The following is a 24,591-nucleotide window of genomic DNA, read 5'->3' as shown; positions in this document are numbered from 1 at the left end:
CATGATTCTTCGTCTTGACGACGGAAATTCTCCTTTGCCGACTGTGGAGCCCATCTGTTTGAAGATGGCGCTTTGACGCAGTTTATGTTCGATCTATTTCTTTAGTATTCCGAATTCTGTTTCTCCTGCCCACGAGAAAAAATGTCGTCGGTCGAGCTGAATCCAAGACCCGTCAGGGTATCGCCGCTGATCAAGGTAAATAAGTAACAATATCACATTCCTAAAATTTTATTTATTTAGAATATCGTAACACTATTCAAGATACTGTTGCTGAATTCAATAGTCAATTGTTTCATGGTTGACAATTGTCAGTGCGATCCTCCCATGTCATTACATAATTTTAGAAAAACATGATCTATCAAATCGAATTTGTAACTGCGGTCTTCAAAAAAATATTACTAAATTCTGCCCTTTTTTCTCATCATCTTAATTGCAGTTGTTTTTAATATACGCTAGTTAGCCACGAAAGCGAGGAACAACCCGATGAGTTTGATTCTAACCTCACTCTGAATTCTACTTGTCTTAAAAAGACTTCAAACTATTGAAATTAGAAAATTATGAAGACGTGGGGAATTCGGTACAAAATTCTACTGAATTTGCATCTGGCGTTCTTAATTTTTGGTAGCTGTCATTCAAATGTTCAATCAAAAATAGAAAATGTAAACACTCGGATCATCAAAACTACAATCTAAAATTTGAAATTCCACTTGAACAAAGTTCGGACGATGGGGAATGCTGATATCGGGTGTCCTTTACGGTGCCTTCAACCAGAATCGATTGAGCAAGAAGGAAACTGCCTGGCGTGAAGTAGAAGCCAAGAAGAAAATAATCAGAGACAAGCAGTTGGCTGAGGAAAAGAAGCGTGCATCCGAAAGTACGTCGACTTGTAATACCAATGATAATTCCAGTGAATCTTTATTATAATGGCCTTTTTCTTTTTCAGTTGAGATGGCGAACCTTGAAGCAATGATGAAGTAGATCACTCACCTCTTCTAGTACATTTCATCCTGATCGAAAAAAATATGTCAGATGTTTTGCCATGTGAATAAGGAAGGGCTTATCGTTCTTCTGCTGGATAACATCCACCTTTATTTCGAGAATACAAAATTTCGGAATAAATTCTACCTAGATTACAAATTTTAAAGCAGTTGTCTCTTATTACCTGTTTTAATCCTGCGATTTAATTAATTCTGTAGCGATTTGATAAACTAGAATAAGTGTATTTCACCTAGGGTGGATATCTAGTAAATAAAAAGGAGATTGATGTATTTTCCTAAGGATGTTTTTTTCTAGAGCGATGGTTGAGCTACAACAATAGTATATTTCATAACTAGTGCAGAAAAGTAGCTTTCAGCTGGTACGAGATTTGTAGCCCGAATGGACGACACTTTTCAAATCCGCGAAACAATTTGCGTCTGAAAAGTTAATTTTCCACACAGTGGGATAAATTGTTGACTATTTCAATTGAAAGCCAATAGAATATTTTATTGAGCTCACTTGATTTTTCTATTGAGTTTTGTCGTACCCGATCGGACCTCAACGATTTTTCCGCCCACTCCTCTCCCACCCGTATCCACCCTCCCTCTGTAGCCCGCTTATCAACAATCAAAAACACGAGAGCCCATGTGCATTCTTTATCACCACCCCCAGTGCCCGATGAAAAGCACAACAAACGTGGATAAAGAGAATGTCTACTGCATCAACTCCAATTCACCCTTACGCACTCTCCGTTACCCAATAGTTTTTTTCTATCAAGGGGTGGGTTATGAGTGGCCCCTCTCAGTGGGTGGGGTTTACACACGACCTCAGTTCTGCAAGGACAGCGAGTGTGAAACGTCTCGGTTATCATATAACTTTCGAATCGTCCACTCCCAAGTCAATCGCTCTAATTAGACTGAATAATTCATAAAAAAATTAAATTGCTCAAGGTAATCGTTCCAATGGTGACAGGAGAGAATTCGTCATTTTCCCCCCAAAAAATTGGTGAAATGCTAGTGCCCCATGTTTTGTTTACGTATCGCTAAAATTAATCAATCGTGGCGGGTACGTTTGAGGGTGGAAATTATACTCGTTATAAAAAAGCGGAAAAACTATAGAACAATGACATTCGGCCTAGAAAACCTAGGATTAGTTGCATGGATCTTTGTGATTATAATTTGTTTAATATGCTGCTCGGCATTCTTCATGTGCTGTGTCGAGGGTGAAGAGGATTTTATAACATCGTCTGGGAATAGGGATTTGCAAAAGCCTTACGACCCAAGAGCTGACGGAGTTGTTGATAGTGAGTTTTTCATTGAATTTTTATAATACTGACTGAATTAATTAATTTTAGAGAGATCATTTGATCTGGACCACCTATCGCTTAGTTGTTATTTTTCAAGTTAACGAGATTTTATTGTGGATACCAGTGATCCGTTGTTGAGAGTCGATCAGGAGGAATAAAACTACTCTGTTCTTGAATAGAAGTTGATTTTTAATTACGTTTTCACCCGTTCATTTTCAATTGTTGGAAATGGTTTTGGCTTTCGGCCAGCGGCAGTTGAAATGATCACAACAGTCCCCAAAATTTTTACAGAAAATTCCAGTATAAATTCTTAGAGCAATCGTCAGGTTTTTCTGAGATTTTCGGTTGTGCAGAATTTCTCCTACTGTAAGTACAATGACAAACAGTTAACATTCATCATAAGCTCTTATTAATTTGAGAATTGTTCAACCGCAGAATACTTGCCCCATAAAAAAAAATTTAATAAAATTAATTAGTTCTGTCAGTGGATAATAGCGATTTGATTAACGGCTTGTGATTAATCATCCAGTGTTTTAAAGGTATTCCACAAAATTACAGTGGGACCGATGCTATTCTTGAATCACTTCTATAATAGCACGTACAATGGCAATCATGGAACATACGATCTATCCGGAGGGACTGATATTGGAAGTACAGGAGGTGATGGAGATTGCGGGGGTGATGGTGCTTGCGACTGAAATTTCAATGACTACAACAATGTGTTGAACCAATTTTTAATGCACAACTTCATAGGACTTTTCGTACTGTACAAAATGCATAAAAAACTATTATGAAAGAACTGAGTATATTACGTACAAACATAACTGCCTTCTTCCCAATTTCTCATGAAAGAAAAATGTTAAAAAATAAACTTGAGTAACTTCAACGGCAATTCATTGATACGGGTGACATTGAATGAACTTTTGTAAATTTGTAATAGAGCTACTGTATTTTTTATGTTTTCAATAAATGTCATGTCATGTAGACTAGCCATAATGTTGCGTCTTTCCTGGGTGGGTTTTTAGGCTGATGTGACCTCAGTTTTGTTGTCCTTAGTTATTAGTTGGAGGAGTTCTCCACTCGCTGGCCGTTCAACATTCTGAGACCATTTCCAGAAGAGGCTATAAGCAAAAAATGATTATTTTGTTTTTCAATTTTACTGAAAAACCTATTCAATGTATGTAATGCATTATTACAGGTCTCTTAAAGAATTGTCAAACAATCAATAGAAATCATTCTGACACTTTTTCGAGAAATCAGACGAACCTGGTGTTTTTATACAGTTTTGTCTATTAAAATATTGTTTGCAGGGATTGGAAATAAATATTGCAAATGTTTAAATTAAAACCAATGGCACAAATAACTGAATTCTAGAAAAATGGAATTGAAAATTTTTTGAACTTACTTGGATATGAAATCAAGAGGGGTCCATGTAGATGTGTCAGCTTTAGGCATCCACTTCCTGTTCATGGGAGTGTCGAGAGTTACAGGAAGGATCGCAGCGACTAGTGAGTCCTGTGGAAGACCGCTGTTTTTAGCTGCTAAAGATTTGGTCAATTGGTGGACTGCAGCCTTGGCCATTCCATACCCAATCATTCCTGCAAATAATTCACATAAACCCATCATCAGCAGACCGAACCCCACCACTTGATAGATATGAAATTATCTCGTAGAAATTTAAGTGAATTTTCTAGAAAATTATTGAATTGTCCATAGAATTTTCTCGCCTCAAATTTTCCCAGCTTTCTATTGAATTTCGCTGAAGGAAAAAAGGGGAAATCGAATGAATAAAAAGTATTTCTTTCGTGGTGAGAAGGCTCACCGGGAGTTCCCTCCAACGCAGCCTTAGCCCCAGTCAAGGACAAGAACCCCCCTTCCTTCAAATAATGGGCGGCAATGCTAGCCGCAATCGTAGAACTCCAGACACTCTGCTTCCACATCAATTCTGTATTTGTCAAGAAGTCCTTGTTGGCTGCATTACCCCCGGCCCATCCCCCAGCGACGCAGATAACCCCATCGACTTTCTCACCATTCAAAATCTCCTTAACTTGATCCAGGATATAAGCTTCCTGAATCACGAGGGTACATATTACATAAGCTACTTCGTATTCATACCCTCCTGAGGAATGTGAAGGGCATTGGGATAATTACCTGCTCCTTCCAGCTTTGCTCCCCTTTGACGATGACATTTGCGTCAGCAGCGTCATTAGCTTTCATATCAATGCTTCCGACCCACTGAAAATTATAATTAGCAGTCTTTCAGAGGGAGAGAGAGAGATCATCGTGATAATCATATGATGTGGGGGAATCGGTGGCCGGATTTTTTTCCTGAAAAATTTCTCCAACATTTGTCCTCAGTAATTTTAACCCAGGCAAAAATTCGTAATATTTGGTATTGCTCAATCAATCCGTTGTTTACCGGTCCACGTTAAATTGTAAATTGTAAATTCAATGCGATTCCCGTGCGATTAAGATCGGTTGCCGCATTTTACCTTGAATAAAAATGACTTGATGATGTGGTACGCATGTGAGTCTGATTTAATATGTTCCAAGCAAATTTCACATGGGTTTCTCTCTGGGGGACAGAAATTTTTCTTGGAGACATTTCCTACAGGAATTCATTTCCATTGATCATGCATTTCCACATACGTCTTATATAATGTTTTATTTTTAGTTTTTTTTTATCGTGAAAGGCATTCAAGGTTTATCTTGTGGAGAATTTGTAACAGTTTAATCGACCGAGACACAAGTTCACATAAATAAGGGGTTTCTTATCAAACGTCTAGCGACAATTTCACGTGGAGTTATGTAGTTATTACCATGAGAACGATACGAGGCTCTTTTTGCGTGCATTATCGAATTGAAAATGAGAATCAAAGTTCAACACTTGGACAAAAATAATTTGTGGCGATATTCATAATTGGTCATTCATAAATGAAGCAGTACATTGAAACTTGCATAATTGTCATTATCACGATATAGCTGACACAAATAAGCCGTTATTTATGAAAGTGAGAGGTTCTGGTCTATTACCCATCAGCCTTCAAAGCCTCATACCCTTCACTCTCCTCAACCACCCTAGGAATAAACTACTATACCGTGGATAAAAACTAGCCCACCCAGCAATTTGGCTGAACACCTAAGAAACTTTCTCCCAAGACAACATGTTCCCTTCATTCACCGGGTAATCAACAAGTTGTTGCAATTACAAATGTCAGATGAGGTGTCGCTGATAAACATGCAAGCCGCCCCAATGAAACAAGGTTATGACCACATCCCCTTAAAAATTAAAAAATTACACTCACCCAATTTTGAGATTTAAATTTAGTGACACAGGCGGAGCCCAGGGCCCCCTTGCCACCGTAAACAAACACACGTCCCAGTACCGAGGCCATTTTTCAGTATAATGACAGGCTTTGACCAAAATACAGGGGAGTGACAGCCCCTTCTCCGAGGAAAATTGTCGATTCAAGATTATACGAATCCTTCCGAACATACCCGATTCAACATTTCGACTTTTTGCGTTCCTGCGCGCGACGTTGCCACGCCTGCCGAACGAAAAGTGTCCCGACATTCGCCATTTCGACGTGATCTCAGGCCATCAACCTTTGAAATTACCCCGATTTAACCAGTCGTCAATTGAAAATTTTCATAAAACTCATTTTTTCAACGCAAACATCAAATTAAGAAAAAAATACTCCAGTGGAGACGTGATTCTTTCACATTGATTTCTTGCTTTGACGCCGAGTCCTGCATTTTCCATCTCGAGGTTTGAAATTCCCGCGGAAAAAATTTGAAAGTCGCTGATGCTGGCAACCCTGCCGCTAGCCATTAAAAATGACTTCTCCGTGATGCTATCCAACTCGTGACGTCACAGTAGCCCCAGTTGGGTTAGGTTTTACGCTGGAAATTCTCAACCAAGTGGTGTTAAAAAAAAAAGGATAAATTTTAGTTGGACAGAATTAAATGTTTTTCAACGAGTGCAAACTGTTCATCTATAAAATTCTCTCGTACAAATAGTTCATTGTTTTCATTGTGTTGATGATAAAACATCTGTGTAATCTATTTAAAACACATATAATCACGTGAATAAACGTGTGACCCATCGAGGCACCGTTGTATTCCCTTGTATATGATATTCTAAACGGAAAATGAGTCGACATGAAGGTAAGTATCCCAAAGTGACTGAGTGATCCTTATGAGCATATCTTGTTGGATAACAGTCTCAAAATGTTTCAATAATGATTGATCATCGAAAATTTACGGATAATCATAGTGCAATAGTCGCTCTGGATAAATGTCATAATATCGTCGATGAATAATCTCTTGCATCTGGCAATTTAACCTATGATCCTTAGGTTGTAGAAGGGGTTGGGGAGGAGGGGGGAGAAAAATCATTTTTAGTTTTAACGGGTGAAAAAAAAATTCAGTGAATTCAAGAGTAATGTCAGAGTCTAGAGGGCAGCACGACTACCAAAAGTTAATCAAATTCACATCGTTAATTAGATTTTCGTGTTTTGAGGGTATCTTGGGATGAACTTTCACGGTTAGCTCAATCCTTTTCCCTTGATTATTTATATTTAAGGGGTAAATTTTGAAATTTGGACGACCACATTCAATTACCAGACATGATCAGACATTTTTGTGAATACCTGGATGAATACATAAATGATCTTCGAGGAGTATTGTCCTATAAATACTTTGATGCCCCCAAAACCCTGGATTTGGCTCCTACCTCAGCTAATCTCCAACATTTTCAATGAATTGGTCCCTCGATGCACCCAGTAATGCATGAAAAACTGATGGAATTTATATTTTCAATGCTAGTTGACTTCTGACCCACTCTCGTTGTTAATGGTTCACGTGTTGTGGCCTTGAAGTATCTGATACTTTGACAAATTCATTAGATCGTTCCCATTGAAGTCCAAGACATCAGAGAATCGAGCTTAAAACTGTTACAGCTTTTATCTGATGTAGACTGGGTGTGTAAGCATTATCTTGAGTACATGTTGCATCCAGTTCATCATGAAATCAATGGATTTAGTATTAAAGTCTCGAGCTTATCCTACTGTCAGAATGGACCTGACATTTTTTTGAAGGCCTGGATGAAAATAAGAAATTTTCTATGAGGGTTGGCGTTTGAATATCTTCATGTCCCCGATGTCCTAAGTTTTAGCGACTCTCCAACACCTTCAATTGGTCGTCCCTTCGATATTGAATGACAAAGCATACAATAACGCATGAAAGAATAACGGAATTTATATTTTTAATGCTAATTGACTTCTGAGCCACTCTCGTGGTTAATGCTCCACGTAGTTTGGCCTTGATGCATCTGATGCACTGATGAATCCATCACATTGTTGCCGCAGAATTCCGAAAGATCAGGGATTGTGCTAAAATAGGAGCACAGCTGGATTTAAGACACAGACAGCCGTTATCTGATACTCATTGAATGCATGGAGAGGTGAATGGAGCGATTATTCCGAGCTTATGTGGTGTACAGTTTAGAATGAGATTAATTACTTTCGTATTGAAATAGCGACTTGGATCAGATTTATGTGATCTTGGTATGATATAAATAGATCAATTGAGACAGAATATTTGACCTAGAAATCAGAACCAAAGCTTGTTGGGAAGATGACAAAATCCTTCAGGGATGCTCATGGAAATTTAAACGGTTATGTGATTTTTACCGATTTTATGGGGTTTTCAGGGGTAAGTTGTGACTCCTGCCTAAAGGCCAATTTTCGGGGTCGACGGTACAAGTGCCTGGTCTGCTTCGATTATGACTTATGTGCCAGCTGCTACGAGGCAGGGGCCACCACCACACGCCACGGTGCTGATCATCCCATGCAGTGTATACTCACTCGAACTGATTTTGGTAAAATATTTGAAATTTTTCTATTTTCGTTCATTCAATCAGTTCATTTTTCAATGGATAGCTATTTCACATATTTATTAGAAATTGTGAAGACAAAATAGTGGAATGAAACTAGTCCAGTGAATTCATATTAGTTTTATTTCTCGATTTGGCGTTGCACAAGGGTCGAGTGAGGAGAGGAATTTATAATCTCGAAGGTTATTTTTTCTCGTAGAACTTTACTATGGGGGTGAAGGTGTGAGTGTGGAGCAGCCACAGTCATTGACCTGTCCTCACTGTACGAGAATGGGCTTCACTGAGGCAACTCTACAGGAGCACGCCGCTGCTGACCATGCCGATATTACTTTTGAAGTCGTGAGTGATTAAATTACTCTATTAGGGCAATTATCAGTTATTCACTACATTTACTGGCACCGTTCAGTATATCATTTGAACTAAAAGTTAAATCGATTGCAACTCGATTTTGGCAATTATCTCTGGATATGAAGAAGATGAAGCTTTTTTTACTGAAAACATTCTTTGTAAAGAATTGCACGAACTGTAGTCCTTGTGAAACACGAGCTAAAAGTCTAAGGAAACAATTTGCCATCCCCTTAGCATCTGAGATATTCCTCCTGGAACGTGGAACTAATTTTTCATTGAAGTCTCGTATTTAATTTTCATTGTTTAATTGTATGTTTATTCCAATTCAGCTATGCCCAGTGTGTGCATCGCTGCCAGGAGGTGAGCCAAATCATGTAACGGATGACTTTGCAACTCACTTGACTGTAGAACACCGGAGTGGGCCGAGGGATTTGATATCATTTCTGGATGAACCAATGGCGAGTCGCCATGCTCCAAGACGGATGCCCCATCTGTCTCGAGGCGTTGGAGCCCCAAGGCCACGCAGGTACCCCCACAACATTCGTCTTAATCAAATTGCTCCAGAATCTTTTGAATGCGATTTAATACATGACAAATGGGCCCATAGGTCCAACATGCATTTCAGTTCGTCGGGGGGTTTGAGCCCTAGCAGCCGAGATGGCATAGATCCTATTGCCGAATTGTTGTCCCAATTGTCAGGTGTACGTAGGATTGGCGGTGGTACTGGCCAGGGCTCTCAATTGCAACAATTGCAAATGCAATTGCAATTGGAACGTCAACAGGTTAGAGTAAGTGTCAAATCACTAGCCATCAATATTTTTACTTTACAGGTAAATGAATCCATATTCCATGGATGCAGTCGGTTTATTTGTTGGTGCTGAGGATATCTCAGTGAAAGTTTGTTCATTGAATGATGTCAGAAAAATTTGAAAAATTCATGAATATTGTTAGAAAAATTTTGAAATCAAATTTCTGCATAAATTTGTCGCTATTCCCATCAAAAAGCCTTCAACTTAATCACTTCCTCTTACAAGCGACGTCTTTATTATATAAATGACAATGTGATTATTTTAATAATTTAGACAACTACGAGGCACCAACTGGAGCGATTGCCAAGGAGGCAAACCCAAGTAATTGGTTCAGTATCGAGTGGTAATAGCAGTGGTACAGCCGGTGGAAGTGGCGGTTCAACAGGCAGCCATTCGACAACAATGGCTGGTGTTGCTGGCAGTACAGGGAGCAACAACAACTCTAGCAACACCACCAACTCGTCCAGCGCGACAGCTGCCAGTAGCCAGAATTCCATGTTCTTGTTGCCTAGGTAACAACCAAAATAATCATAATTCCACTGCATTCACGACGATTGAAATTGACACTGGGCCGTCGTCGGGGTTAAAAATTCGTGAAGTTGATCATCTGTATCCCTCTCTCCTTTATATTCGTACTTTTTTAGACTGTTAGGTATATAAACATTGTTGCATGTCATGGTCACTCGTTTGAGTGCCAAAAAATTTGACTCAGCCCGACACTGAACTGATCACACTGAATCTGACTTTGGTGTTTTTTTTTCGTGTATGAAATGGGGAAAGAATTCGATGGATGAGCTTTATGCACATTTACAAAAACAAACTCTGAGGAACTTGTTACTCTATTGAGATTTGAAGGTACTTTTTCGCAAATGGTGGAAATTCATTTGAATCTTGCAATTTCAGATGTTTAATTTTCTTCACTGATGAATCCTTGAGGAAATATTTCAGAATAAAAGAAAGACCACTGATTTTTTTCTATATATCTATCCATGCCTCACATAGATGCTGGAATATTTATCAGAGATTAAATCAAAATGTAAATTTAAAAAATGCATTTGACAGCTGTTTCTGTCCAATGAATTCTCTGAAAAGTTTCCTGATAACAATTTCACTGCCATCCATGGAATGATTATTCATCAAAACCAGATCTGATTTCCGGTTTTCAAAGATCAGTTTAATAAATACCATTCACTTGTACGTTGCAAAAATATTTTAAATTCCAACGAATAAAATGAAATGCTGATATGAAAATGTCCATTGCCATTGTTTATCATTTATCAGGTGCATGGCAACGACACTGACGGACTCCCAGCTCCAAAGTATCGAACGTGAAAGTGCAAACAGAAGTTTATTTGCACGTGAACTTGTGATTGGCACCTTGTCCCAGACATTGCCAGAATTAATCGATCACCAACAGCAAAATAACGAGCTGTCGGCTGTCCAAACACCTGCATCAAGTACAACGACAGCAACAACAAGCCCCGAAACACCAGGGAGTGCTGTAAAAAAGCCTTCGTTACACGACACTAAGAGAGATCATCAGGCATCAACTGCCACTGGTACAACGACAACTGGAGCTGTTACAAAATCTGTGGTATCGTCTACTGGTCAACAATTGCCATTGCATTCTGCACAGGCAACAGCTGCTGCTGGACAAGGATTGCCGAGTAATCCTAATGGTATAAATACGCAGAATGCAACGATGGTTCAAACGTTAATGCACAGTGTATTACCTCAACCACTGGTGAGTTTAAGAGTTTTTTGATGAAAAGAAAAATTGAAATTGATTAGTTCCAGGTTTGGTGAGGGAATATCAAGGTTTCTGGTTCCCTTAACTAAATGTCCAACAAAAATATGGATACATAATTTAATAATTCACTACCAATTAAATAGTAAGTTAATTTATCAGAAGAATGAAAATTACTATTATTATCATCAAATTTAATGCCAGCCATAAAATCAATGGTTCAATCCACTCATTAATGAAGTAGTTATTTATCTGAAATGGTGGCAATTTTTCCGGTAAAACTACCTGTCCAACAATATGTTTTCTGAAGAATTCAAAATTTTACGGTAATTAGCTGGCGACAATTCAATGAATTAATTCTTATTCACTAACTATTCATTGCTATGAAAAAAATATAACAGTCCAACTGTGCATTCATGAAATGAATCCTTTACTATTCCTTCGCTATTGCATTAAATTCACTCATTAATCAACATTTGTAGCATGAAAATAATACATTGTCACGCAGGTACTGCAGCAGCCACTGCCACCACCGATTCGAAATACTGGAACTGGAACAATCAGAGAGCCCATTGCAACACCGGCACCAGCGTATCTACGCGGTGGTGTTGGGCCAGTTGGTGTGACAGGCCCATCGCGTAGGAAGCCAGTGAGGGCCGTCGACGGTAGAAACCAATCGACGGAGCCCCCACCCCCACACTAACCCCCAATGCTCTAGGCTTTTACCACGAATTATTTACTTTTTTCTTTTTGTCCTTTCAATCCCTCGGATATTTACCCCTGGAAATAAAAACAACCCTCCCCCTTCCCCCCTCAACTAGCACTAGTCCTAGCACTGTTTAGATCACTTCAATCATTGTTGTTAATTATTATAATATATACTATTCATTTTTCGACCAGAGAAATGCCCTTTTAACCCGCCTGCCTGAATATACCGCCAGAAAATCTCTTTGCCCACTCAACTTATGCGAGAATGTCAATAAAATCATTGGAAATGTGTAGATGAACTGAGGGTCATTCGTGGAGCTATACAATACGACGAGGATTTCTCATTGATGATAAAAATTAAATGATTAAAAATTGTTTAGATAATTTATTCATTATTTGTATCGTCGCTTTATCTTGGGAGTTTCTTGGGTTTTTGGTTCTCATGTTCTGGCGTATAATGTGTCGTACTAGTTTATTGATTAATGGAGTGCATGAATGAGTAACAATGTTGCGATAATTAGTAAGCAGGTTTCTATGAGATAATTTGAAATAAAGTGAGAGATAAGGATTAATTTTTTTTATAAATTTATTTCGTGATTTTTGGGATTCCCAAGGTCTGAATACTCAGATATTATTCTTTCTGGCGTTTTATTTTCGACTGAGAAACGTCAGGATTCGGTGGTTTAATTGAAATTACTTTGACAATATTTTTTTTTCCCGAATCTCTAATAAAAAATGGAAATAGAAATAAAACATTTTATTTTGATTAATTTCACCGATTAATTATAGTTAGACGAATTTCCATAATTCTTCAAGAAGGGTTTTTCAGAAGGTCTTTGAACTTAGGAGGGACTTTTTTATAACTTTATGAAAAAAAATCCTAAGGAAACTGTTTACCCTTTATCTGCCTCAAATTTAAAGATGTTCCCAAAAATCTGGACTTCATTTCTGACTTTATTAATTAAATAAATGAATCTCAACAAAAGTGAATCAAAATGATCAACAACCTGCAAAAAACATGTGTGAATCCATTTTCTACCATGAACTTTTATTTTCAGAAGAAATCTGAATGAATTAGTCAATTCCTTTTGTTCCCTCGACAATATCCTTAAAAAACCCACAATCATACTTCAAACATAAACAGGAGATAGTCTCGGAATATTCGGAAGGCGGGCTAATAAACAATAGAGCCCCCAGAAATTAAACCACAAAAAAACCCTATAATTTCTCAATTTTTCGGTATTTAATTTGTTGCTACAATTAACGTGATTCTGAAATTATTATTATTACCCATCATTAATAATTACTAACATAATAAGGCTTGTATCTATATAATATACCCCGTGTTTTCAGCAGGAAAAATAATCACTGGGGCCTCATTGTAATATATTAATTCGATTTTAAGCAATGAAAAATGATTGAGAAAATCCAAAAAAACGATGAAAAATTTTAAAAACAGTGCTGAGAGTGTACCTATAATTAACGACAGTTGAATCCACAAAAAATATACATCTCAATAGATTTTCAATGATTTTCTTGTTCCCTCTCGACGACTTTTTTGTAACAAAAACCAGTTTTCCAGCTGTGAAACCACTTTGCCATAAACAGGAGTTCGAAAATCGTCGAATGAAATTGAAAGAAAAACGTGAAAGTGATCAGTTATACCAAGTAATTGTGCACTGTCTGTAGACTGCACTAGCTGTAGAAACAAAAACAAAATAAAGGGGAAAATCGGAGTGATAGAGAGGTACTTGAGAGTGGAAAGATGAAGGATGAAATCCTTGTATCGAGCTTTTTCCAGTCTGCGGGGAGGAAGTAATGTATTTAATTAGGTTTAAATAGGAGCCTTATCCCGGCGTGAACTTATTTATGTATCCAAAAATTGAGATTTATAAATATATGGATTGTGAGAGGAACAACGAGGGACTAGTCACTTCTGGAATATCGCTATGGGTTTCAGTCACGATTTCCGTAACGAATTTAGAACATAAAATTATATCAGGTTTATATTCCAGGTAAATCACAAGGGCCCCGGCCGTTATATGTGGGGAAATCAGCCTCATTTTTTACAGTGAGCAACCCCTCGCTGTAGAATCCCGCCCTCTCACAAAAGTCACTGAAAGAAAGGGAAGAAAGATTTATCAAGCAATATAGATGGACATGTTGACGATAAATGAAACAATAAAACCATTTTATAAGCTTTCAAAAGTGTAAATAGATCCTCAACGAAGTGCACATACTGCTAAATACTCCTTTCTTTCCCGAAGAATACAAACCTACGTTCACTGATTTATCAATTAAACCCCAATTGAATCGTAAATTAAACTCCCCTTACGTCTATTGAATATTTTATTTCATAATAAAACAAATTATTCATTAACCAAAATCGTCAGCAATTCGCACAGACAGTGCTGAGGAATTAACATACAATTAGAAAAGAAACCGTTTTGTGTGCAAAATAAAGAGAATGTGCGACGGGTACGAGGCAGTCGTTTAAGGGACACTAAGTACTAATAGGAGAAATTTTAAGAAGTGAGTAAAACAAATCTTATGAACAACTAAATAATTAAATGATGAGAAACCACAAAAGGAAACAAAATGTAAACTTGTGTTTGATTGTATTTTGTGTTGAGCGACTCTCTGCTGAATATAATCGAAATTCAATGAACAATTTGAAGAATTTATGCTTAATTAGTTTATGCTTTAGAATTGGGAATTTCATATTTCCTCGAAAGTTAAGTACGTTCTACATTTGTTACAATTAAGAGGATGAATCTATATTATCAATATTACATCAGAGTATTCCGCACGCTGTACATGACTCGATGAGCATGCAGGCTAACGAAAACGTGGCTTATTTATTTAGCATCTCCATTTTTTTTTATTTCGAAGAGATACAATTAAAAAATGCCCGAACTCGAATGGTTAATGACTTTTGAATTAGCGCGCTCTTCATAGAAACACCACATGCGCGGCAAATTAGCTGATGCTGGCCAATGAGAGGTGAGGATGATGGTTTGCAAGCATGCAGTGATCGCGGGAACGACTCTGCGGTTTATTTATAAAGTACCTGGTGTGAGAATTGCACGTGGATTCTTCGGTAACATGGGACCCCTCGAGACTGCCAAGAAAGCCGCTGCTTACAAAGCTGTTGATGAATTTGTCAAGGTAAAGGACTTCTAAGGGTTTGAGAAATTGTTTCCAAAAAGTTTGTAGGTTAGGGAGGTTGTAGTGTACTTGAGTATGATTTATCGTTATTGTTACTATTGCAGACTAATAGTGTTGTGGGAATTGGGAGTGGATCCACCGTAATTTATGCGGTACTCAGAATCGGTGAGAATTTTCATAATTCTTCGATTTTCCTCAGTTTTTGGAGGCTCAGCAAAAGGCCACTGACTTGTTACGAAACAGGCGATTTATCTAAGGAACTTTCGTAATCTGGGGGAGATAAATCGGTGGTCAGAACCTACGGTCTTATGATTTATTGAAATTTAAAAAGAATCTGGAATTCAAATTGCAACACGCTAGCCAGAGTTCTTTCTTGTTGATCAACACTGGGTTGAAAACAAAATTTGTATAAAGTAGAATATTTGTATAAAACATCCCAAGATCAACGAGTCCTCCTGCCAGGCTAATAATTTTTGCTCTGTTCTAATCAAATGATTTCACAGTTGAAAGAGTGAAAGAAGAACAGTTAAAAATCGTCTGTGTGCCCACGTCGTTCCAAGCTCGCCAGCTGATTGTCAACAATCATCTGGTGTTGGGGGATCTTGAGACACACCCCAGGGTAACTCTCTCACTCATCTTAAATGTTTTCCCAAATAAAAAAATCATTAATTTAAATATAAATTTACCGTTCAGTATAATTTCAATGATTTCAATGCTTCCAACAGATAGATTGTGTGATTGATGGCGCCGATGAAGTTGACAAGGATCTGAATCTCATAAAGGGAGGAGGTGGTTGTCTCTTACAGGAGAAAATCATCGCCTCCTGCTCAGAGGAAATGATTGTCATTGCTGATTATACGTAAGGGACATTCCCAATTAATCAATCTCCTTTCAAAAGCAATAATCATAACAGAATTTTTCTTATTTAGAAAAAACTCTGAAAAATTGGGACAGCAGTACAAGAAGGGAATTCCAATCGAAGTCATTCCAATGGCATATGTTGCCATTCAACAGAAAATCGAAGATAATTATGGGGGCATGGCTAAAATTAGAATGGCCATTGCCAAAGCAGTAAGTTCAGCAATATCGCTAATTTTTTTTCAGATACCAGCAGTCAAAGACATAATAATAGGATGTGTTGGAGCCGATCGTAGTTATTCAGGGAAATGTAATTAATTTGAAATGTGTATCTCGATGAGCTTATTTCCTATTTTAGGGACCAGTGGTTACTGACAATGGGAATTTTATTCTGGATTGGCACTTCTCAGACGATCTCGACAAATCATGGAAGGTCATAAATTCTGAAATTAAGATGATTCCTGGAGTTGTCGAGACTGGTCTCTTCATAAACATGGCTAAAAAAGTGTACTTTGGGATGGCTGATGGAACCGTCACTGAGCAGTCTCTCGATGCATAGAATTAAACAACGATTGTTTATTGCTGATAGCTTTATTTTTATATTCTTAACATTTTCGGCGACGAACACACATATTTTCGTGTCTATTAAGGGCTCTCAGGTCTCCTTTGCTCAATTGCCTTCTGGTCTCACTGGTTGGGAACTGATATTTCTCTTAAGATTACTTTCTACGAATTCACAGTACTTGCAGTGCAACCAAGTTCAGGGATTATCTTTATATTCTACCAAAAACGTTTGAATGAAGTTGATGTTTTGTAATAATTTTATGTAAAGTCTTGATCGTACTCCTCAGATTTCTATCTCTATCTGGATCTGTTCTTTTAGAGATTGCTGAGAATCATAAAAGTTTCTGAGAATAATAAATTTTAAATTTCATACCGAGTTTTTAAATTTCACTGCCAATTCCATCCTTTCCTTTGGGATATGGGAATTGTATTTTACAAATCACGGGAGAATTATCGTTATCCATAATACCCAGAAGTTATGAGACTTCATTTGAAACCATTTTATAGGAGAAAAAAATCAAGTATAAATGCGTAACGCTTTCTAAACATTCAAATTTGATTTACGATATAAAAATAAAAAAAATACGCCCGAACAGGGACTCGAACCCTGGACCCTCAGATTAAAAGTCTGATGCTCTACCGACTGAGCTATCCGGGCTTATAGTAGCCAAGCTTCTGTACTCTATTTATACAATATGGCCCTCTGGTGGCCATTTTCAGAATTAAAATGAATAGGGAAGTCAGCAAGTGCGAAATAGTGGCTGTAATTCTTAAACCGGTCATCAAATGCAACAGCTTTTGGTGTTGGTCAATTTACAAGGAAGTTTACCTGTAAAGGAACACAACCTTAACAGTCGTATTCGAAACCTTGAATCTTGCCCCCATCAGAGTTAGAGGAAAAATCCACCAGAATGATAAGCAGGACAGACTAACTTATGCCTGTGCTAATGTCATCTTCTGGAAGTTTGTCAAAAGAACCTGAAGTTAATCAAACCTTCCCGAGAAGATAGTTTTACCCAAACGTAACGTTGAACATAAACATATGAGTCTCTGTTTTTATAACTCAACATTCTGCTTCTCACGATGACGACGATCATAAAACTAAAAATTACGATCGTGCGAAGACCCCAGCAGGAAATCGGTTAGATAACTATCTGTGATGAACTATGCACCTATGCAATATGACCAAGCAATAATGGTGTCAAAACTTGAAGATGTTTTTTAAAAAACTATTAAAATGGCCCAAAGATCCATGAAAAACCTTACTTCCCTAACTTCAACGGGGATAGAGGAAGTCAAAGAACCCGACTTGGAAAGTCGCCCGACCGGGTTGTTAATTAAGCACCTAATTAATCCGATTATTACCTCCACACATTAGGGATTGATATCGGAAGTAATAATCACAGTTAATTTTGATTACACCCGTGTAATCAAAATTTTCTTTCTCTGATTAATGCGACATGTGATTAGGGGCATAGGAATACAGTTTATCAATATCACGTGTTTAAGCCACGTGTTGATACTACGTCGATTTTCAATAATTTAATTCCTATATTCCAGCTACTCCTCTGCAACTCATTCGTTCATCGTCACTGTCAGTGCGATGTTAATGCGAAATTATAGGCTATATCATTGCGATTGTGTTGATGTTTCCATTAACTACAGATTAGGTGAGTGATTTCACCGAAATTTTAGAACATTCTGGCAAATGCATTTCAATGAAATCTGAAATTTCATGACTTTTTAATCTGTCAATCGTATTCAGTTCCACTGTTCTGAAAATTCATAATCAACTGTTCATATTTTTTTCGTGGAAATCTTAAATTATAAAAATCAAGTTAGTGGAATTGCAATCATTTGCTAGAAATGAATTTAAATCACAGACATCTTGGTCTCTTTCTGGGTGAACGTCCTCTATAAGAACGCAGCGGGGTCTGATGTGCGAACGTTGTAACTACTCAACCCCCAGAGCATTTTTCTATGATTTATCCCAGCCTTACACTCAATCTCGTTGAATTACACTTCCGCAAGGTCTCACCGGCGAAATTTTTTATTGATATTATTTCAACAATCTAATTTTTCACAGACGAAAAAGGCCAGTCTTAAACATATTATGCTATCACAATAATCATTAGAAGCCCGTTTTTGTCTTACCAATTTTCGTGGTGAGATACTCTTTACCGAAGTAGTGAGACAAAAATCTCTATGAATCTTCAGGGAATAAATGCCCTTAACAATTTATTAAAACTCCAGAGAAATTAAACTGTCAGGCTTTTACAAAAAGTGTATACTGAATTTCCACGAGAAATTTACAACGGAATATACTTCTCCCCACGAATCTTAACAGAAATCACAGCTCCGACATCTTCATACAAACGTTCAGTGGTTTTCCGTATTAACATATGCGCTTCATGAATATGCCAGTGATCCCTCAAATAATTGGAGAATAGATTATGACGCAACTTCCTGCCAAAGATTTCTAAACATTTTATCGTCATGAATGAAGTCGTTCTCGCCGAGAATTGTCATTACCCTTCATTTCTATTGCATAATTTATCCTCACCTAGGTGATAAAGTTAGCATTTGGCAATATGTCACGAATGAAATACATTACAATGCTCCCATTCGTATGTGCGCATGAATTTCGCCCCCTTTCTACCCTTCAACCATCCACCGAGGGCTTGCGGAGAGGGTGGGAGTTGTATTTGAAGACCTGTGCGCGGGATTTTCACCTCAAATAAGAGCTACAGCAACAGCTAGCACATGTGAGTCCTACACAAGTGGTAAAAGCAAGACAGATAAGAAAATTATAATTGAATTACGTCAATATTTCGGGTGTCCTCGCGTCTCCAGAATGAAGGTGAGTGAGAAAAGAAATTTTGTATTTTATATTATTTATATTTTATTTTTCTTTCTAAGCTATACCACATTCTCTTGATAATTCCTCAACATTTGTTTAATTGAAAGTTGAATGAGCGAGTGCAACTAGCGGTTCAATCTCTTCAATATCAATATTCCGGAACTCTGTATTTCATTTTCGCTCAAGATATTCTAAGACATTCAAGTAATTTCACGTCTTTGGCTATATTTTTTTATGTCTACAGATGTTTTACCATCTTTGATCAAGTGAAACGTTATTTATTTCGTTCTTCTTCTTCTACAATTTGTAAACAATTGCTAGGAACCATTTCACCTAGTTTTATTCACAAAAAAGATACGTTCATGTTTCGGCTCGTGAAACGAAGTAACAGGCATAGTGGAAGGGATCATTATCTGCCCGTCAATTAGTGAAACTAAAGTAACAACTGCTGTCGTCAATTTTTTATTTATTTTTTCATTACCTCTCGGTTTTTACGGTTCATTCCATTATTTCTCTGCTTATGTCCCCCTGCGGTGCCGTCAGGCCAATGTTTCTCCCCCAACTGCATTGCATTATACACGAGTAGCAAAAAGTGATTACAACTCAAGATTCATTTATTTTTGGTTTTATCTCTACTTCTAATATTTCTTGAAGCATTAGAATGAGACCTAAGTAATTAAATAGTTCAAATCACATCTATTGGATGGAAGATCGTGAGGATTCAAGAAGAGCGGAAAAAGGGCCAATAAACCTGCAAAATTGATAGTTTTTTGAATTTACGATCGAGGTTTCTTCGCAGCACTCGTGGTTCTTACAAGAGCCAGTTTTATTCCACGCAATGAAATATTTAACTCCCATCATTATATGCCTCCTCTCACGTTCTCGGAAACCGTTGTCGGCAGCATCGCCGAAGTTCCTGCCTATTTTTTTCTTATTTTGCTTGATTTTAGGGGCTTGTAGAGAATATTTTCTGACGAATGAAATTTATATACTGCGGAATTGTAAATGAGGTGAGAGTTAGCAGGGATTCGTCTTACTAAATTCTCTTCATTTGTCACTCAATTTTTAATTCCATTTTAATAAGATCCTGCTGAGCCAGTTCTTCAGAAGGAATATTTTCCGAAGTTCTTTACATTAATAAAAGTTTAAAAGATGGAAGGGCCCTTAAGGCCAAACAGACTATAAAATCACCAGGAATCATTTGCATAATTTAATTTACATGATCGACTTTTGATTAATTATATTTAAAATTAAAAACGAGGAAAAACTTTGAAATTTATAATCAATGACATTTCCATTGATGATGCAACGGGATTATCATCGATGAGATCAAAGCACAGGATCTCGAGGATTTCAAAATGTATAATTGAAGTTCGATAAATGACGAGGATTGAGTTAATGAGTTCAGTTATGCATTTGTAACTCCGCACAATGAAAATTTGCGGCACATATTTCCAGCGTTATGCAAGTGCCGTGAGTATTGGATAAGAATGAAATTGGGACAAAGCTTACATTTTTAATTTGATAGATAACACTCGGGGAATTAGAGATCTGGCCTTTGATAGGTGTCTTTTTGGTTTTAGTTGGGATATTGCGTGAAGTGGGCACTCGCTGGATTATTGGTGGTGTCTTTAGCTAGTGCAACTGAGACTGACGATAAGGTAATGATCTTTTTACGTTTGAAAAAATTACCTGAATTTTGTGACGCATGTGGAGTTCAACGAGACATTGCTGGACTGAAATGTACAGTTTAAAGTCCCTAATGTTTTGATGAATTTCAATTTTTCAATTTTCGATGCAGGATGATCAGCAGATATTCAATTCAGCAGTGGAAGAACTGGGTAAATCGAAACGACCGTTCTGCAACGCGTTCACAGGTCAGTTCTTTGAATAAATCAGAAAACTTAGGATACCACTGAGATTCAGGACTTCTGATATTCAGGTGGAAAAGTGAAAATTCATTTCACTTGAGAAAAAACTTACCAAAACACCCTATACGCTTACTATACTCTAATACTCTTTATTTTATCATTATTATCCTTAAAATATTTCTCTCAAGGTCTTTGTCTTGAATTTTCGAATTAAAATATCAAACAGGTTGCGGCAAGAAACGAAACTACTTCGGTAACTCGATGGAACGACCCGAGGATTCAGGAAAAATCACAATTCCCATCCACATTTACAAGGCGCTAGTCCGTGCTGCATCTCAGGAGCTCCACAACGCAATAGACCGCGGAGATTCTCTCGATGAATCATACCAAGATTACTTGCCATTGTTAACACCGAAGAGACCAATTCGCTCGAGATTCCAGAGTTAATCCGCATCATCTTCAGGAGTGCTCCATTTCCCAATGGATTCTACATATATCCCTTCTGTTATTGTCCACAATTCTGTCGAGCAAGAAATTAAAAAGCTAAAAAAACACATAAGAGGGAAATGTGACGAAATTAATGGGTGTGCCGATCACCGAGGGGCCTATTTCCTCGCTACATTTCATTTTTGATGTATCAAACTTTATTTTAGTTCAATTGAAATAGGGGAGAGTGGGGCAAAATGGAGCAGGTGTCGTGTTGCAAACGAATAGAGCAGTACTAGGGAAGACGGCGCACTTTTCACACTAATTTTTTTCTATAATCCAAAAACACAAAGTTGTCGGAATTGCACTTTACATTCTTTTTCTCCTGCCATTCCACTACAACCCACCTGTCGCCAATTATCATCAATTGAATTCCCATTAAATGAGAATTGTTGTGATTTTTAAGTGTCAATGAGCTTTTCATCCTCCAAACTACTATGACGAATTGTTGATAAATTCGTTGATCCTATGTGAAGATAGAATTATAAAAACCAAACTCCAGATTTAATTTAATGACAAAACGATTGCAATCAAAGACACTTTCACGCAGAATTTTCGCCAGTATCCCATTATCTCTAGGAATGGTCCTCTTCATTGGATGAATTTTCAGAATCTCAGCGAAATAAAATTTCAAGAAAATCCCAAAGATTTTATCGTGAAGACTATTCCTTTGGGACTGTCGGGGTAAAGTGACAAATGAATAAAGAGATAGTTCACGTCGCCGCATTTCGTAGGGAAAATTAATCATCCACCACCCATTTAAAACAGACATTTCTCGATATAAATACATTTGTGTCAACAGGACTGTTACGTGAATTTATAATTACCCTATGAATTATCAATGTTTTCGATGTAATCGTATATCACTCTAGTACAGTGATAAGATATCGATGAATGTATTAATAAACATTAATAAACACTTCACAAATGAACGATCAGTTTGATGATTATGTTGTCATTCCACATAAACTTGTTGTTAGTGGTGAATAGCTTGCGGGCTGTACTCAGCCCAACGCACTCGGGATTGTCAGGATCACCTGTTGAACTTGGTTGACCCCAGAAATAAGTAGAGCAGACAGTGGCTGGATCCCACAGTCGAGATCTGCGATCTTCCCTCGCATATTCGGGTGAGTGGTCCAGAATCTTGAACAGAAATTTTCGAAGTTTATTAAAAATTGAAAAAGTTACGATTTTTCAGGAGGCTTTGCACAAGTGGAATTACTTCTATCTGCAATTTGAGAGGAAATGGCCAGACGAGATGCTGATCCAAGGAGCCCCGGGTTATTCCAACACTTATGAAAACAGTTCCATCGGGAAAATACTTGGGGGTAAATTTCATGTACATAGCGTATCCACTTTTGTCGATGTAAAAGGTGGGACTGCGTAACGAACGCCCTGTTCTCCATTTCACCAACTTCTCCTTCAAATCCGTCACTTTCCAGTAGTGAGTGTAAACTCGCTGAAGACCTGAAATATAAGTCATAACTCTACTTTTCATATATTTTTCCATATGATTTTTTAATCGAAAATCTTTAACAACACAAGTCAATGGAAATTTCTTCTAATTATTGCTTTAACTTAAATTGCATCCAGACTAATGCATTTGAATCGAATTGATGTCATTATTTCATCTATTCATTATTGACCGCAAAATATCAAAATCGTATGGAAAAAATCCTTTATTATTTTCGAGTGAAGTGAAAATAATTTAAATCAACAATTTCTTTTGGGGAATGCACCATTAAACTCCACCTTCAGTCGTTGAAAGTTCGTGGATCGTGTCGTTGAGATGTTCTATCTCATATTGCCTCGGCGAGACCGCCTCCTCGATGAACTCAATTTTTTGGAGCTTTTTAACGTAATCGGGCATTAGAAGGGAATTCCTATGATTAATTGTAGTTTCCTTGATTGAATTCTCCTCGATATTGTCTTCTCTCTCGATTACTCGGAGAATTAGGTGCTTCAGTTCGGCGAGCTGATGAGTGAAGAGGCCCTCGAGGGCCGTCAAACGATCATCCATGACTTCTGTGATAAATAATGGCATATTGCTTCAACACTTCATATTCACTTGGAAATAAAGGTTTAGGATGATTGATAAAAAAAAATTGCCTTCTGAGAACTGACAAAAGGGTTTTCAAAATATTTATTTCTAAAATGATCTACAGACAAGTTCCCTTCTATTTTATTTTTGCACTGATAAACAGTATTTACTGACTCGCATTATTGGTATTTAAAATGGCATTTACTCACTGGCATTACACCCTCCACTAAGAACCTTGGTGACAGTCGCCTCAGCATCCGCTATTATTCGATCTGATGAAATTCTGCAAATGGTCGTTTGCGTCTCCATTGTATCGTTACCGGTGACGTTCGAAGTTGCTGTAACTTGACACAACCTGACATTAAGGACCTCACTCGATGTATTAACGTAATAAGCACGTCTTCCGATGGAGTTTTATTCTTACTTACTGACGTTCAGTTCAGGGGATGGATTATCGTGTGCAACTGCTCCCCAGCAGCCCAGAATGACGGAATTTAGGATTACGAGGAGGCAGAGTATCCCGACCATCGTTACCCAGATTACAACGAGAGTATAATAGAACAGATGCTCCAGGCGTTGATTTCCCCGTTCTCTCGCGACGAAAATAGATTTCATTATGAGATTTCATGAAGCATTCGTCTATCAACGAGTGCAAATTCATCTCAGAGGATGGACTTCTATTTTCGAATTAATTATGCTTTCCTCTCTATTACTCATGTACAAAGCTAATAAATTATTATCTATTCATGGGAAAACGGGAATATTGAGGTATCATAAATCTTTAATATGGCCACTTCATTCGTTGGAAAATCATGCACTAAAAGCTTTGGAGATTCTAAAGAGCACCTAAGCGTGTCGTCTGACGTAGAAATAAATTACAGAAGCAGAAATGATCGCGTATCTTGAATTAAAAATAAAGGAACCAGATAAGAGGTATAATTAATTGATTGC

The 24,591-nt window shown here is 37.5% G+C and overlaps 6 protein-coding genes and 1 non-coding gene across 11 annotated transcripts; 4 read left to right on the top strand and 3 right to left on the bottom strand.

The window, feature by feature from the left end:
- Window positions 1–46: 46 nt before the first annotated feature.
- On the top strand, window positions 47–1,144 carry LOC135167943 (ATP synthase subunit e, mitochondrial). Its single transcript, XM_064131682.1, has 3 exons — window positions 47–195; window positions 718–874; window positions 944–1,144. Exons 1-3 carry the CDS (start codon window positions 142–144, stop codon window positions 976–978), a joined length of 246 nt encoding a protein of 81 aa, XP_063987752.1. The 5' UTR covers window positions 47–141; the 3' UTR covers window positions 979–1,144.
- A 1,858-nt stretch (window positions 1,145–3,002) lies between these two features.
- On the bottom strand, window positions 3,003–5,758 carry LOC135167925 (dihydropteridine reductase). Its single transcript, XM_064131657.1, has 5 exons — window positions 5,590–5,758; window positions 4,436–4,519; window positions 4,107–4,353; window positions 3,690–3,882; window positions 3,003–3,405 (listed from the first exon to the last, which is right to left on the bottom strand). The coding sequence occupies exons 1-5, from the start codon at window positions 5,677–5,679 to the stop codon at window positions 3,306–3,308; spliced, it is 714 nt and encodes a 237-aa protein (XP_063987727.1). The 5' UTR covers window positions 5,680–5,758; the 3' UTR covers window positions 3,003–3,305.
- A 389-nt stretch (window positions 5,759–6,147) lies between these two features.
- On the top strand, window positions 6,148–13,711 carry LOC135167894 (E3 ubiquitin-protein ligase KCMF1-like). Of its 3 annotated transcripts, none has more exons than XR_010299943.1 (8): window positions 6,148–6,451; window positions 7,998–8,165; window positions 8,380–8,519; window positions 8,858–9,316; window positions 9,611–9,849; window positions 10,619–11,081; window positions 11,135–11,229; window positions 11,593–11,732. XR_010299943.1 is itself a non-coding variant. In XM_064131577.1 (8 exons), the coding sequence occupies exons 1-8, from the start codon at window positions 6,436–6,438 to the stop codon at window positions 11,785–11,787; spliced, it is 1,599 nt and encodes a 532-aa protein (XP_063987647.1). In that variant the 5' UTR covers window positions 6,151–6,435; the 3' UTR covers window positions 11,788–13,711. The 3 variants fall into 3 exon arrangements, 2 of the variants coding, with proteins under 2 accessions (XP_063987638.1, XP_063987647.1); XM_064131577.1 differs by lacking the exon at window positions 11,135–11,229 and having other exon boundaries at window positions 6,151–6,451; window positions 8,858–9,054; window positions 9,136–9,316; window positions 11,593–13,711; XM_064131568.1 differs by lacking the exon at window positions 11,135–11,229 and having other exon boundaries at window positions 6,149–6,451; window positions 11,593–13,711.
- A 1,078-nt stretch (window positions 13,712–14,789) lies between these two features.
- LOC135167920 (ribose-5-phosphate isomerase) lies at window positions 14,790–16,752 on the top strand. The gene is made up of 6 exons (XM_064131645.1): window positions 14,790–14,960; window positions 15,065–15,125; window positions 15,464–15,579; window positions 15,686–15,819; window positions 15,890–16,031; window positions 16,177–16,752. The coding sequence occupies exons 1-6, from the start codon at window positions 14,802–14,804 to the stop codon at window positions 16,375–16,377; spliced, it is 813 nt and encodes a 270-aa protein (XP_063987715.1). The 5' UTR covers window positions 14,790–14,801; the 3' UTR covers window positions 16,378–16,752.
- Window positions 16,753–16,967: 215 nt separating this feature from the next.
- Trnak-uuu (transfer RNA lysine (anticodon UUU)) lies at window positions 16,968–17,040 on the bottom strand. Its single transcript has one exon. It is a non-coding gene; the product is annotated as a tRNA-Lys (tRNA).
- Window positions 17,041–17,979: 939 nt separating this feature from the next.
- On the top strand, window positions 17,980–22,443 carry LOC135162755 (uncharacterized). 2 transcript variants are annotated; one of them, XM_064121571.1, is made up of 5 exons: window positions 17,980–18,052; window positions 18,950–19,242; window positions 20,826–20,903; window positions 21,044–21,119; window positions 21,340–22,443. In XM_064121571.1, exons 2-5 carry the CDS (start codon window positions 19,237–19,239, stop codon window positions 21,558–21,560), a joined length of 381 nt encoding a protein of 126 aa, XP_063977641.1. In that variant the 5' UTR covers window positions 17,980–18,052; window positions 18,950–19,236; the 3' UTR covers window positions 21,561–22,443. The 2 variants fall into 2 exon arrangements, with proteins under 2 accessions (XP_063977641.1, XP_063977632.1); XM_064121562.1 differs by having other exon boundaries at window positions 17,990–19,242.
- Window positions 22,444–22,483: 40 nt separating this feature from the next.
- LOC135162745 (uncharacterized) lies at window positions 22,484–24,533 on the bottom strand. Of its 2 annotated transcripts, none has more exons than XM_064121541.1 (5): window positions 24,069–24,533; window positions 23,850–23,984; window positions 23,352–23,624; window positions 22,822–23,066; window positions 22,484–22,742 (listed from the first exon to the last, which is right to left on the bottom strand). In XM_064121541.1, the coding sequence occupies exons 1-5, from the start codon at window positions 24,253–24,255 to the stop codon at window positions 22,521–22,523; spliced, it is 1,062 nt and encodes a 353-aa protein (XP_063977611.1). In that variant the 5' UTR covers window positions 24,256–24,533; the 3' UTR covers window positions 22,484–22,520. The 2 variants fall into 2 exon arrangements, with proteins under 2 accessions (XP_063977611.1, XP_063977618.1); XM_064121548.1 differs by having other exon boundaries at window positions 23,850–23,978.
- Window positions 24,534–24,591: the final 58 nt, after the last annotated feature.

The sequence above is a fragment of the Diachasmimorpha longicaudata genome, chromosome 1, assembly GCF_034640455.1.
Source record: "Diachasmimorpha longicaudata isolate KC_UGA_2023 chromosome 1, iyDiaLong2, whole genome shotgun sequence".
NCBI classification, from domain to species: domain Eukaryota; kingdom Metazoa; phylum Arthropoda; class Insecta; order Hymenoptera; family Braconidae; genus Diachasmimorpha; species Diachasmimorpha longicaudata.
This window is presented reverse-complemented; position numbering and strand designations above follow the sequence as displayed.